Source organism: Dendropsophus ebraccatus, chromosome 8 (assembly GCF_027789765.1).
Source record: "Dendropsophus ebraccatus isolate aDenEbr1 chromosome 8, aDenEbr1.pat, whole genome shotgun sequence".
Taxonomy (NCBI): domain Eukaryota; kingdom Metazoa; phylum Chordata; class Amphibia; order Anura; family Hylidae; genus Dendropsophus; species Dendropsophus ebraccatus.
In genome coordinates, this window is record NC_091461.1 from 9,065,124 (window position 1) to 9,078,477 (window position 13,354).

General features: G+C 43.7%; 1 protein-coding gene across 2 annotated transcripts in view; it reads right to left on the reverse strand.

Moving 5' to 3' along the window:
- Window positions 1–6,581: 6,581 nt before the first annotated feature.
- VTI1A (vesicle transport through interaction with t-SNAREs 1A) overlaps window positions 6,582–13,354 on the reverse strand; it is a 286,946-nt gene continuing 280,173 nt past the window's right edge. Inside the window, exon 8 of one of the 2 annotated variants that reach the window (XM_069979779.1) lies at window positions 6,582–8,638. In XM_069979779.1, coding sequence (XP_069835880.1) covers window positions 8,545–8,638 — 94 coding nt within the window. In that variant the 3' untranslated portion in view covers window positions 6,582–8,544. The remainder of the gene's footprint in view (window positions 8,639–13,354) is intronic. The other variant, XM_069979780.1, reaches the window with a different exon arrangement.

Here is a 13,354-nt window from a genome sequence, read left to right on the forward strand (position 1 = left end):
TCAACACCTTATAGGGATAATAATAATATTTATAATGTTTATTTGTATAGCGCCAACAGATTCCGCAGTGCTATGGAGATAGAGATCTCCATAGATAATAACTGATTGATGGAAATTCCAGCAGGAGGACTTGTTGTAGGATCCTTTCAATAAGGGTTGTCCAAAGTGGAGATCCCCTTTAAAAATAATAAACAAGATGTGAAGAATATTTAGGGACTTGTCATGTGACTTTTGCCCCCAATCATTCCCATATAACCCCAGGTGAAGCCAAAAATCAAGAAAAAAAAAACCCAAAAACCTAATTATCGTTTCCTGTTGGCAACAAAAGAGTCCCAACCAGCGAGCTCCCATTCTGATGGATTCCAATTATTTTCCAGCGTTATCTCCCGGATCCGGCTCAGCCATTTAAAGGGGGTTAACATCAGCCGTAATGAAATATTAAAGCGTCTCGGTACCACCCGCTATTGTTGCCCCTTAGAATAAGATATAATCTATTTTTTGACAAGTTTTCATCTTTCTCTGCGGAAGACGCAACATGAAACCAAATCAGTGGCAAAGAGCCGGGTAATGAATAATCTATTTCATATTCCATCACTGCTCACACAGCCCAGAATGGAAGTTATTCGGCAGCGGCGGCGGCTGCTGCCGGGGTAGCACATGACGCAGCTAATGTTTAAATAATGCTAGAAGGGTACGGGAAAAAAAAAAAAAACGCGATAAACAAATCATTAGTCCTTAACGGTTGTTTAATGCAATTTGTTAATGAACATAATGGTGCGGACTAATAATGAAAGGAAATAAAACCGTCTAAACAGGCGCCAAGTTACCAGTGATGCGCAATTACTTCCTTGTCAAGTTTTTTTATGATTTAATGAGCCCCTCTGGGACTGAAGCCTGTCAGTCAGTCCTGACTTCTTGACACTATTACAACTTCAAATAAAGCAGCAGGCAGGCTGTTTTCCTCGGATTGGAAATACTGAAATGATCTGACAGGTTTAAAGAAAAGAACCGCAGAAAAAAAAAAAAAAAAAAAAGAACACGAAAGACAGAGACAGACACACGGAGCGGCGGTGGTGGTGGCGGCGACGGCAGTGCCCCCCCCCCTTCTTATTTTATGAACCTGGGCTACAATTTCATGATGCTGTTTGGTAATGATGAGTTTCCCAATCATTCAGGTCGTTCTGTGATGAGGAACGGCCGTTCCCGTTCTCCCGTGGCTAATACCTTTTTTTTTTTTTTTTGGCCCCCACCCCCTTTTCCAGCCGGGCTCTCTCTTTATTTCTTTACTTAATGATAACCCTCGACGGATGCGCCCCATATGGGATAGTCAGAGCCGCACTATTTTGTTCGCCATTAATTTAAGCCTTTGATGCCCAACGCTCTGAAGCGGCGGCAAAGGGAGCCCCCCCACCAAGCTGGTTCTAGAAGAAGACAATCCTGACGCGACTTAAACAGAATAGCAAATGGTTTCCCGTCCCGGAGATGAGAACGGACGCCAGACTCGCCGCTTTGTGTTCTGACGTCCCCTCAATCATTCCACCATTTATAAGGGCTTTAAAAATTTACTTGGTGCAATTAAGGGCCGTTTGATTCGAGATTAGTAACGGTATCCAAGATTATTTTATCATCACACAAGGAATCCGACCGGAACAAGGATCCTTACACCAGTGTGCGGACTGCCTGATGGCTCAAGGTGCCGATTGTAAGAGATCAACCTCCCCGTATCTCCCTACAGCAACTTCTGAGAGACATCAATGGACTATGGCAGCAGGAGGAGAAGAGTGGGGCAGGGGTTAAAGGGACGAAAGGGGGTAAAAAACGGGAAATGGAAAAAAGACTGAGGAATGTGGTGATGGACAAAAGCTAAAAATAATAAAATATTTAGACAATCCTTGTTATATAGGGAAAATCTCAGTGACAATCCCGAAACAGCCAATGGTGGCCATATTGGTTGTCATCTAGTTTTTGGTGTTTATGTGATTATCGAAAACATATGAGAAAAGGAGAACTGAGAGAAAAATGAAGGTAGATGAACTTAGTCCTTGGTGTCCAGTGGCATTTTTCCTTTCTCAGTCGTTACTTTTCGGTGGACAATGGCTCATGGCATGGGTCAAGAAGAACACCGGAGTAATGTTAATAATCTCAGGCTCACAAACATGTTGGTTGAAATAGCTGCCCACCGTGTTTCACAATACAACTGATCACTTCATCAGGTCCACACCAGGTACTGATCTGATGAATCCTCTCTTTGTACCCTATATAAGTGTTCCAGTCAGGAGTCACTGTATTATGTAGACTGGAGTCATATGGCTACTGGAAAAACCCATGGCAGAACAATTCTAATGACAAAGGTCCATCTTGGTTTGTGCAAATGGCATGAATATAAAGCTGTATCCTATTGCTGAGAGAAATCCACCGGATAAACCTTCTACCAGCGATGGCGCCTGGAGGACACATTCTCTGTGTCATAAAAAAAAAACCCCAACAGCTTCAGTTGACAATCCGAAAGGTTGCGTCCCTATGTTAAACCCCCAATCTCAAACAGTCATAGTTTAGAGGTTTCCAGATTTCAGTGAAATGTTCTTAATTCATTATTATGGAAATGCAAAAGAGACGGGGTTTCCTGTGTAAAGCTTGACGTCACAAAGGATCCAAAAACATCAGGAACCTATGAGGAACCCAGATTTGTTGGACCTAAACTGGACTAGGTTCACAAACCTTTACAGAATGTTCGGCTTGAAGCCCCATATTACAACTTACCTGTGTTATATACGCACTATATAGGAAAAAAGGATTGGAACACAAAAACACCATGGGGGTGAGATTTATCAAACATGGTGTAAAGTGAAACTGGCTCTGTTGCCCCTAGCAACCAATCAGATTCCACCTTTCATTTTCCAAAGAGTCTGTGAGGAATGAAAGGTGGAATCTGATTGGTTGCTAGGGGCAACTGGGCCAGTTTCACTTTACACCATGGTTGATAAATCTGATTTTCCCCTATTAGTATTAGAGCTTTTAGGCCGGGTTGACACTACGTAAAAAACACGGCTGTAATTGTGCAATTACAGCCGTTCTTATGAAATACGGCCTTGTTGTGTGAACATAGTCTTATGGTCCTTTTACACGGAACAATAATTCGCCCGATCGCACGATTAACGATTTTGAATGAATGATGTTTTTTTTTTTTATAACGATCAGTGTTTACACGGAACGATACATCGTACGGGAAAATCGTTATGCGATCGTTTAAGCCTATCTCATACACAGGTGAAATCGTTGAAAGACTGTTTACACTGAACGATCTGCAAATTTTTCGCGAACGATCTACGATGATTTGAGAACATGTTGAAAGATCAAAATGCACGATTTCTCACTCGTCGTTTGATTGTTCGCTGCGTTTACACGTACGGTTATCGTTCAAATAAATCGTTCCGAGTAAAAGGACCATTAGACTGGTTGCCTCTTCTGCATAGACTTACCACGTTTTTGAAGGTGTCTGGGAATTTTGGCCCCTTTATCAAGTAGATCATATGTCAGGTTAGACCCTGCGAGGCCGGGCTCACAATATCTGTTCTGGTTCTTCACAAAGGTGTTGGATGGTTTTGAGGGCCATCTCTATGCTTTCAGTCCTACTCGTCCACACCAGACTCCCCCTCCATGTCCCTATGGGTCTTGCTGTGTGCACTATGCACAGTCATGGTGGAGCAGTGAACCTAAACTGTTCCCACAAGGCTGAAAGCAATAGTTGTCCACAATGGTAATCAGTGCGTGCTGTCCCCCTACCATGTACAAATAACAGCTGTTTCGCCATGAACAGCCGTTGTTTAATGCTACCAACGGACAGATCATGAGCATGCCCCCCTAGTGCCGATCCTGCCCGTCTCCCTTTATTAATAATCATTAGAATGTGCGGACCAGCTGGGGTCAGATCGACATTATAGGGGCAAGCAATGCTTCTAACTCTGCCACAGGGCTGCAAGCCGTCTTACTGGACCATGGAGTGAACGACTAAGTACACGGGAGCAGCACTGAGGAGGAGGGTAAGAGACATACCATCTTTCTTGGCGTCTCCTAAGCAAAAGGCAAAGTTCCCCTTTAAGGGGCTTCAAGGGCTTTAAAGGGGTTCTGGAGTATAATACAGGATGTAACTCAGGATCAGTAATGTAGTGTATGTACACAGTGACCCCACCAGCAGGATAGTGAGTGCAGCTCTGGAGTATAAAACAGGATGTAACTCAGGATCAGTAATGTAATGTATGTACACAGTGACCTCACCAGCAGTATAGTGAGTGCAGCTCTGAAATATACAGTAATACAGGATGTAACTCAGGATCAGTACAGGATAAGTAATGTAATGTATGTACACAGTGACCCCACCAGCAGGATAGTGAGTGCAGGTCTGAAATATAATACAGGATGTAACTCAGGATCAGTACAGGATCAGTAATGTAATGTATGTACACAGTGACCCCACCAGCAGGATAGTGAGTGCAGCTCTGAAATATAATACAGGATGTAACTCAGGATCAGTACAGGATAAGTAATGTAATGTATGTACACAGTGACCCCACCAGCAGAATAGTGAGCGCAGCTCTGGAGTATAATACAGGCAGTGCCTTAAGAAGAGTAGACTCTGAATAATATAATGAATGTATAAAGCTTCCATGTAGATTAACTTTATAAATCATAATGATAACCAAAAACATCCAAATGACCCTCAGTTCATAATAGCGTGTATTGCCCCCTCTAACATCAATGGCAGCTTGAAGTCTTTTGTGGTTGTTGTGGATGAGGCTCCTTATTTTCTCAGATGGTAAAGCTGCCCATTCTTCTTGGCAAAAAGCCTCTAGTTCCTGTTAATTCCTGGCCTGTCCTGCAAGCTTGAGATTTCCACAGAGTGGCTCAATGATATTGAGGTCAGGAGACTTAGATGACCATTCCAGAACCTTCACTTTGTTCTGCTGTAGCCAATAACAGGTCAACTTGGCCTTGTGTTTTGGATTGATGTCATGGTGTAACGTCCAAGTACATCCCAGGAGCAGCTTTCAGGCTGATGAGTGCTGATAACCTGCTGCATTCATCTTTCCTTCAACTTTGACCAAGTTTCTTGAGCCTTTGTAGCTCACACATCTCCAAAACATCAGCGCTCCACCCCTGTGCTTTACATAGGAATGGTGTTCCTTCAATCATAGGCCGTGCTGACACCTCTCCAAATGTAACATTTATGTTTGTAGCCAAAAAGTTTGATTTTGGTTTCATCACTCCAAATGACCTTGTTCCATAAGTTGTGGACCGAAAGGTTTGTCAATTTGTTTCAAGTTATGTGCATGATATCAGGCCAAAATCACCAGGGTATGTGAACTTTTGGCCAGGGTCATTTGGATGTTTTTGGTTGTTATAATTGACCTGTCATTGGCTACAGCAGAACAAAGTGAAGGTTCTGGAGCGGCCATCTCAGTCTCCTGACCTCAAGAAGAAATCTCACGCTTGCAGTTCATGCAGGACAGCGCAGGAATTTACAGGAACTGGAGGCTTTTTGCCAAGAAGAATGGGTGGCTTTACCATCTGAGAAAATAAAGAGCCTCATCCACAGCTACCACAAAAGACTTCAAGTTGCCATTGATGTTAAAGGGGGCAATACACGCTATTATGAACTGAGGGTCATTTGGATGTTTTTGGTTATCATTATGATTTATAAAGTTAATCTACATGGAAGCTTTATACATTCATTATATTATTCAGCGTCTACTCTTCTTAAGGCACTGCCTGTATTATACTCCAGAGCTGCGCTCACTATTCTGCTGGTGGGGTCACTGTGTACATACATTACATTACTTATCCTGTACTGATCCTGATTTACATCCTGTATTATACTCCAGAGCTGCACTCACTATTCTGCTGGTGGGGTCACTGTGTACATACATTACATTACTGATCCTTATTCAAGTTGTTCATGTTAGGGAGGGCAAAACCGTACTAAGAACTGCTGGATGTAAACTTTTGATCAGGGTCATTTGGATATTTTTCGTTGTCATTATAATTTAAAAAGAGAAAGCACAGAAGTGTGACAATAAATGGCTTCACCCGACCACTGAACATGAGTGGAAAAAAAAGTTTTTGTGTTATCATTTATATTCTCTGAAAAAAAAGACAAGAAAGCAAAAATTCTGGGGAATGTAAACTTTTGAGCACAACTGTATGTAAACTGCTAAGTGGTCTCATAAGTCTGCTGATTCATGATGATTGGAGTAGTGCATTGTGGGGGATTAGAAGCCACAAGACTGGTAGAGTGTAGATTATCCACACAATGTCCTCGCTATACCTTAGGTACATGTATATGAATATTATAGAACTTTCACTGGTAGAACATGTTCATTATCGTCTTTTAATAATATATTTTATTGCATTACACTTGTTTATATATAATTCATATTAAAAGAAAAAAAATCTCCACATATCTACACACTACGACACTGAGAACAGAAGACGGTGGCGAGTTATCAGACATCGGGACCCGTCATGGTTACAATAAATTACAGGGAGCAATGCAGAGTGGTAGTGAGGTCAGGAGATGGATGGGGTAAGACAAGAGGTATACAGGATATAGCCCATAGTCATGGAAAGAGGAGAACAACCCAAAAAAGCTCTCGGTGGCAGACAACCCACAAATATACAATGTATCCCCCCCCCCCACACTGGGTACGTCATGTAATGTTTGGGCTCCTAATCGATAATGGAGTAAGTCACAGTAAGTCCCTGGCAAGACTTGAGTACTGAGGATCCAGTGTCACCATAAAGACCATGGTGTCTATGAAGTAGCCTCAGTCTGTAGACCCATATACAATATATGCTACTACAGTGACCGTCCAAGGTCATGTCCATTACTGCTAATCATTTAATATAGTGGCTTCTTGAAGATCATACAGCCGCCATCATGGGTCCTCCATCTCTGAGACGCTCCATTCTGCTGGAGTTTTGAGTTGACCTACATGACACCTGCCCGGGCCATTATCTCTGTTGCCTAATGACATGAACTGTTATAAAAGGTCACGTCTTCTATAAGATGGCCGACTAAGCAAATTCTACATGTAATAACGGTAAATGGCTTATGAGGGCAGTAAAGGCGACTGCTCGCGTGCTGAGTAGAGAGATGTCAGCATTGCTCCTTGTCATGAGACTCAGCTCCATGCATTGAGGAAATAGGTTGGCACCATAGAGGTAAGACCAATGGAGTGTGGGGGGAGGGAAAGCACTTCTAAAATAAGTTCTGGGTGTTAAGATCATTAGATCACTGCAATAAATGATTAACTGCAATCCTATGGAAACAGTATTCTGCTTCAAGACAGTTATCGCTTTGAGCTGGGGAGTGCAGCACTTAGCCGGGAGCTTCTCCCTATCTTATATAATGACCAGTGGGGCTCTACCCACACCAATCTTTTGTAGAGTTATAGCAGACAGACCAACAATTAGCTAGGCAGTAGACGGCCACCATGCTCGATCCTTCTCTCTTCAATGTTGGTTGGCCCCCATATAGCTTGGAGGATCAGCCAATCCCGCAGGAGTTGGTGGGTTCAATCAACTTTTGACTAAAGTGTATGAGGACTGTAAGACTACTTGAGACCTCAGGTGCCCCTCTGCCAGAAAATGATGTCCCAACTGGTGTCAGAACCTTTCTAAATCTCAAGTTGTACAAAAATCTGGGACTGTAAAGTTGTTTAATACTGGGCTGTGTTTCTATAGGTTCTCGACTGTAGACTACAGGAAATTGCTACAGCTGGTGAATGATGCTATGATGGATTCCCATTGGGATAAGTCATGGATCAGGACCATACTCCGTGATTAGCAAAGCATTCCTATAAATCCTACTGTGAAAAGCCACATAGACCACCACCATGCTTGATCGAGATCTTGGCTTCCACGGAGGGAGTGTCATCACCCACTCTTTTACTTAATATGGGAGCAATCATAAGAATAAACATCACTGACGAGAAGAAAGAACGTGCAACTAAAAGGACGACATAGATTAATGCGTTATTCCCTACATGTTACTCCTGGTGGAAGATCATAGACTCAAACAGTATGTAGACAAATCATGGTCTTCGAGGAACCCTCTAAGAATGTCAAAATAAAGACCACTGTAATACCTGAACATTTCATTCTATTAACCCTAATATGGCTGAAGGAGATAATTAAGGTTAAAAATTAGACAAGTACGATAAAATTGTCATCCATCGGCCGTGACCTTATCCTCGAGAGCCAGAAGCTAAGTAGTAACGGAATTCAGCCAGACAGGGAAACACATACAATCAAAAAATCACCAAGAAATATACAACTCCACACCTAAAAAGTTAAGTTATTGTGTCTTCATCTTGCAAAGGAAAAGTTAGAAGGATCAATCGAAGGTTCCCAGAGGTGGTGGAAGGTCCTCATGGACCCTTCAGACTGTTTCGGAAGTTGACCTGCAGTTGCAAGGGCCATTGTTCCATAGAGCTCGGACGCGGGAACATTCACTCCTACATGACTCCACCGCCCCGGAGAATGGAATCAGTGTCCCCGAAATGAGAAATAAATGGCCAGGATGATGGTGAAAACGATGATGATCCCCAAGACGACGAGTAAAACCCGATTCTGGATGATCCTAGGGAAAAGACAAGACACAAAAAGAGAAGAGCTTGTTAGTTTTAGGCTCAAATCCTGAAACAAAAAGCAAAAAGAAAGAAACCCCAACCAGCTGCTTCTCAGATGAAAAGTGACACATTGACAATCTTCTCTCCTTCTACAAGAAGCGTCGACTCAATTGTCCCTTCTTCCACAATGCCCAATTAATTTAGCGATGTTAAGGATTCCTGTCGTGTATTTCCACGGCGGAGAACGGGCGCCGAGCATTGAGGCACAGGCAATAATTGACATGAGAAAAAATATATATATTAAAGGCATTCGAGACAAATCACAAGGGTAAGACCTGACGAGAAATTGACTTCCGTGTGACAGCCAGTGGGAAGTATGTTTGCTACATGTAAACCGCTCGCTCGGAATTCAGGCGGAACTACTGGCGCAGCGGCGAAATGTATTGACTGATCAGAGGAGGACACAGACACAAGCAGGGTGCGCCGGCAGATAAAACGAGATAAAACGCGCCTTTCACAAATCTCCTCCGACGCCGCGGCTCATCGGTCAGTCTGTAACCGCTTACATAGAAAACACAAAAACAAGACGCTTTGTTCTTCGCGTAAAGTTTAAAAAAAAACAAAACAACATAAAAAAATCAAAAAGGGTAAAGTAATAATTGGAGCCCGGGGTATGAGTTACACTTTGCATGATGGCATCACTAAATTATACAGAATTCCCATGCGCTGAATACCAAAAACTGCCCACAGCCGCCAAGTACTGAGTGCCGAAAGGTCCGACCGTCACCAAGCAACTGCGGAACAAAAAGTTCTCCAACTTTCTAGGGCGGGGTTCACACTGAGTTTTTGCAGTCTGTTTTTATTTAACCTGTTTTTGCAAAGAACAAGTGAAAAACATGAAAAAACAGATGCATTTGTGTGCATCACTTTTGTTCCATTTTTCCATTGACGCTAAAAAAGAAAAAAAGATGCGTTTTGATCCCTTTTTTATAATAACAGGAGTCAAAGGAAAACAGATCAAAACACTCCGCTCACAAGCAGTGAATGGTAACAATCCTGTATGTGCTGACTCAGGCCTCATCCACACAGCCCTGAGCGAGGCCATAAAGCGGATATGCCGCCTGCAATAACGGACCAAGCACTTCTATAGGGGATTAAAGTCTATGGAGCCCGGACCGCAAAAGGATCTGTATACGTGCAGGTCCTATTTTATGAGGTATGGGCTCCCGTTAACACATGGATCTATTTACAAAATGCACAAACCCATTGAAATCAATGGGTCTTTTTTCTGCCCATAAATCAGGATCCTGACACATGTTTGTATAGAGGAAGGGGAAGAGTCGAGAAACTCCTAGAAATTAAGTTGTAGGTAAAACCCCCCTGGTAGTTATAGTAATAACAGTACTGACTGCAGGGGACATCTACTCCATTATCTGTACCCAGAGAGACATCACTGTGTTATCTGTGCTGTTACATGGGACTGCAGGTGACATCTACATTATCTGTACCCAGAGAGACATCACTGTGTTATCTGTGCTGTTACATGGGACTGCAGGTGACATCTACTACATTATCTGTACTCAGAGATATCACTGTGTTATCTGTGGGGTTACATAGGACTGCAGGTGACATCTACTACATTATCTGTACTCAGAGATATCACTGTGTTATATGTGCTGTTACATAGGACTGCAGGTCCCATCTACTATATTATCTGTACTCAGAGATATCACTGTGTTATCTGTGCTGTTACATAGGACTGCAGGTCAGTACTGGGCTTACACCATTACCCTTAGAGAGTGTTGAAGTGAATATTCCCCTCTGCTACATCAGCGCCATGTCCTTACAGATACTTTATAGCCTCTGGAGCGCACACAGTGTTAGGGTGCTGCCCCTCTTCTGCATCTTGGGGGGGGTTCTTACAGCCGTGGCCTCCATCCTCCCCGACAGGCTACAACGCCATCAGACCGGCGTCACGTCTTGGGCACAGCTGCCTTAGTGTGTCCGCGCTGCAGGCAGGAGATGAATGGGCGGCCATCGGCTCATTTATCACTGACCGCACCGCTCAGATCCATCTTCTCATCCTCTTCCTCAGAACAAACAGCAGCACAATGCTCCCTGTGCAGCCATGACAGCTGATAGATTGGCGCAGCTCCGAGCTAATTACCATACACGGTGGCCGCGCACCGAGGAGTGACAACACTTTCCCTAACATTGGAGGGTCCCATCACTTAACCTGTGCAGTGACTGATGAGCCAGGACTGTCTGATATCAGCTTCACTGACACATTGTGACGCCCAACGCGCAGTAATGTGTGCAGCATCGGGGGCAATATAAAGAAACAGAGCCGCCAATGTATAGAAGTATTATTGTGGCCTTGTATGGCGGTAATTTTTTGATAATGTAGATAAGGTATTACTTTGTCACTGTTATATGGATACTGTATAGAGGTATTACTTTGTCTGTGTATGGCAGTATTATATGTACTATATTGAGGCTGCAGAGGGGGCCTAATACTATATGGAGGCTGCAGAGGGAGCCTAATACTATATGGAGGCTGCACAGATGGGGCCTAATACTATATGGAGGCTGCACAGAGGGGGCCTAATACTATATGGAGGCTGCACAGAGGGGGCCTAATACTAATTGGAGGCTGAGCAGAGGGGGCCTAATAGTATATGGGGGTGGCACAGAAGGGCTAAGAACTATAACATATGGCAGTATTATCCGAATAATGTTTATTTTATCCGAATAATGTATTATTTTGATACTGTATGGCAGTATAATTTGGATGTGGATGATATTTGGTAGTATTATTTGGATAATGTATGGGGGGGGGGGGGGGTTTCACACGTACAGGATTTGCTGCGGATCCACACCATCAAATCCGCTGTGATCCGCTCAGATACGGTGTGTTTGAAGCTATCCTAAAGGTATTATTCAGGCATTGTATGGGAATAACATCTGAGCAGTGAATGGCAGTACTGTGTTCGGAAATATATGTTCTATGGGAATTATATGGCAGTAGATTGTATGGTATATGGTTGTGTATGGACCAGGGCTGTGGAGTCGGAGTCGTGGAGTCGGAACTAGTTTTGGCTGCAGTCGGAAAAAATGTACCGACTCCGACTCCAGCTTTTAAAAAAATCTTAAAACAATTGAAAATTGAGTTTTGACATGAATTTTATAAGTTTTGCTCATCAATATACATTATGAGCAACATTCAAATAGGACACTGGCCCTATTAGATAAGGGGGGTCGGGGAATATATCAGTAATAGGACACTGGCCCTATTACATAAAGGGGGTCAGGGAATATATCAGTAATAGGACACTGGCCCTATTACATAAGGGTGGTTGGGGAGAGGTTGTCGGTCACTATTTGGCAGTTTATTTCTGAGCTGGAAGAGTCCATTGTGTGGGGGAGATCTGTGCTGTTCTCTTCCTGGATGCTGGATGACTGTATATGAGCAGCAGTGTAATATGGAGATATCCTGTGTAATATAGAGGAGGAGGAGGAGAAGACATAAGTAGTGTAGCTGTAACCTCTGTCCTCAGTGTGGTGTTTTTCTTCAGTGTTCTATGGCTGCAGCAGGCTGTGTGTGTGTGCTATGGCTGCAGCAGGCAGTGTGTGTGTGTGTGTGCGCTATGGCTGCAGCAGGCAGTGTGTGTGTGCGCTATGGCTGCAGCTGTGTGTGTGTGTGTGCGCTATGGCTGCAGCAGGCTGTGTGTGTGTTATGGCGTGCCCCCACACCCACAGTGACCCCTCTATATCACTATGTGTGACCCCCTGTATATCACTATGGCTGATCTCTATATTACAGGTATCTGGCATTGTTAGCAGTGTTTCTTTAAGTATGGTGAATATTTAGTTAGAAATAGAGATGAGCGAACCTGGAGCATGCTCGAGTCCATCCGAACCCGAACTTTCGGCATTTGATTGGCGGGGGCTGCTGAAGTTGGATAAAGCCCTAAGGCTATGTGGAAAACATGGATATAGTCATTGGCTGTATCCATGTTTTCCAGACACCCTTAGGGCTTTATCCAAGTTCAGCAGCCCCCGCCAATCAAATGCCGAACGTTCGGGTTCCGATGGACCCGAACCCGGTTCGCTCATCTCTAGTTAGAAACATAGAAGACTGTCAGCAGGAAAAGATCACCTGCTCCATCTAGTCTAGTTGTGAGTAGTTCAGGACATGGAGGCTGGAGACTGACTGCATCCACTGCACACACAGAAGAAGCTGCTTTATATGTTTCCTTATTCCCTCAGAAGTCGCCCCAGGATCATGTAGGACATTAGGGAGAAGCTGCTGAGCCAGTGTCGGAGCTGTGGCTTACTGACTCCACGGCCCTGGTATGGACATATTATTTGGCCAAAGAAAACTACAGGATAATTTGTCTATAAAAGTAAAGGGGGGTTATGATGTTCACGGTCGAGGGCCCACCGATGGCAAAGAGCCCTGATGGCGATGGTAGCCATATTGGTTGTTTGCTAACACTTCTCCCAACGTAAAGCGATATTACATATTTTAGGATTTTCTAGTTCCGCTCCAGTTGTAAGTTTTTAATTACCGCAACATTCACAAAACTCCGGCAAATTGAAACTCTGCAGTGAAATATTCATAAGAGACAGAAAGCCCATTTCCTGCCACGTCTAATAATCCGGGCTCCTCTGGCTCCGGCGCAGCACGTCTGACTTACAGGATGAGGCCTCCAGGCATTCCCAGC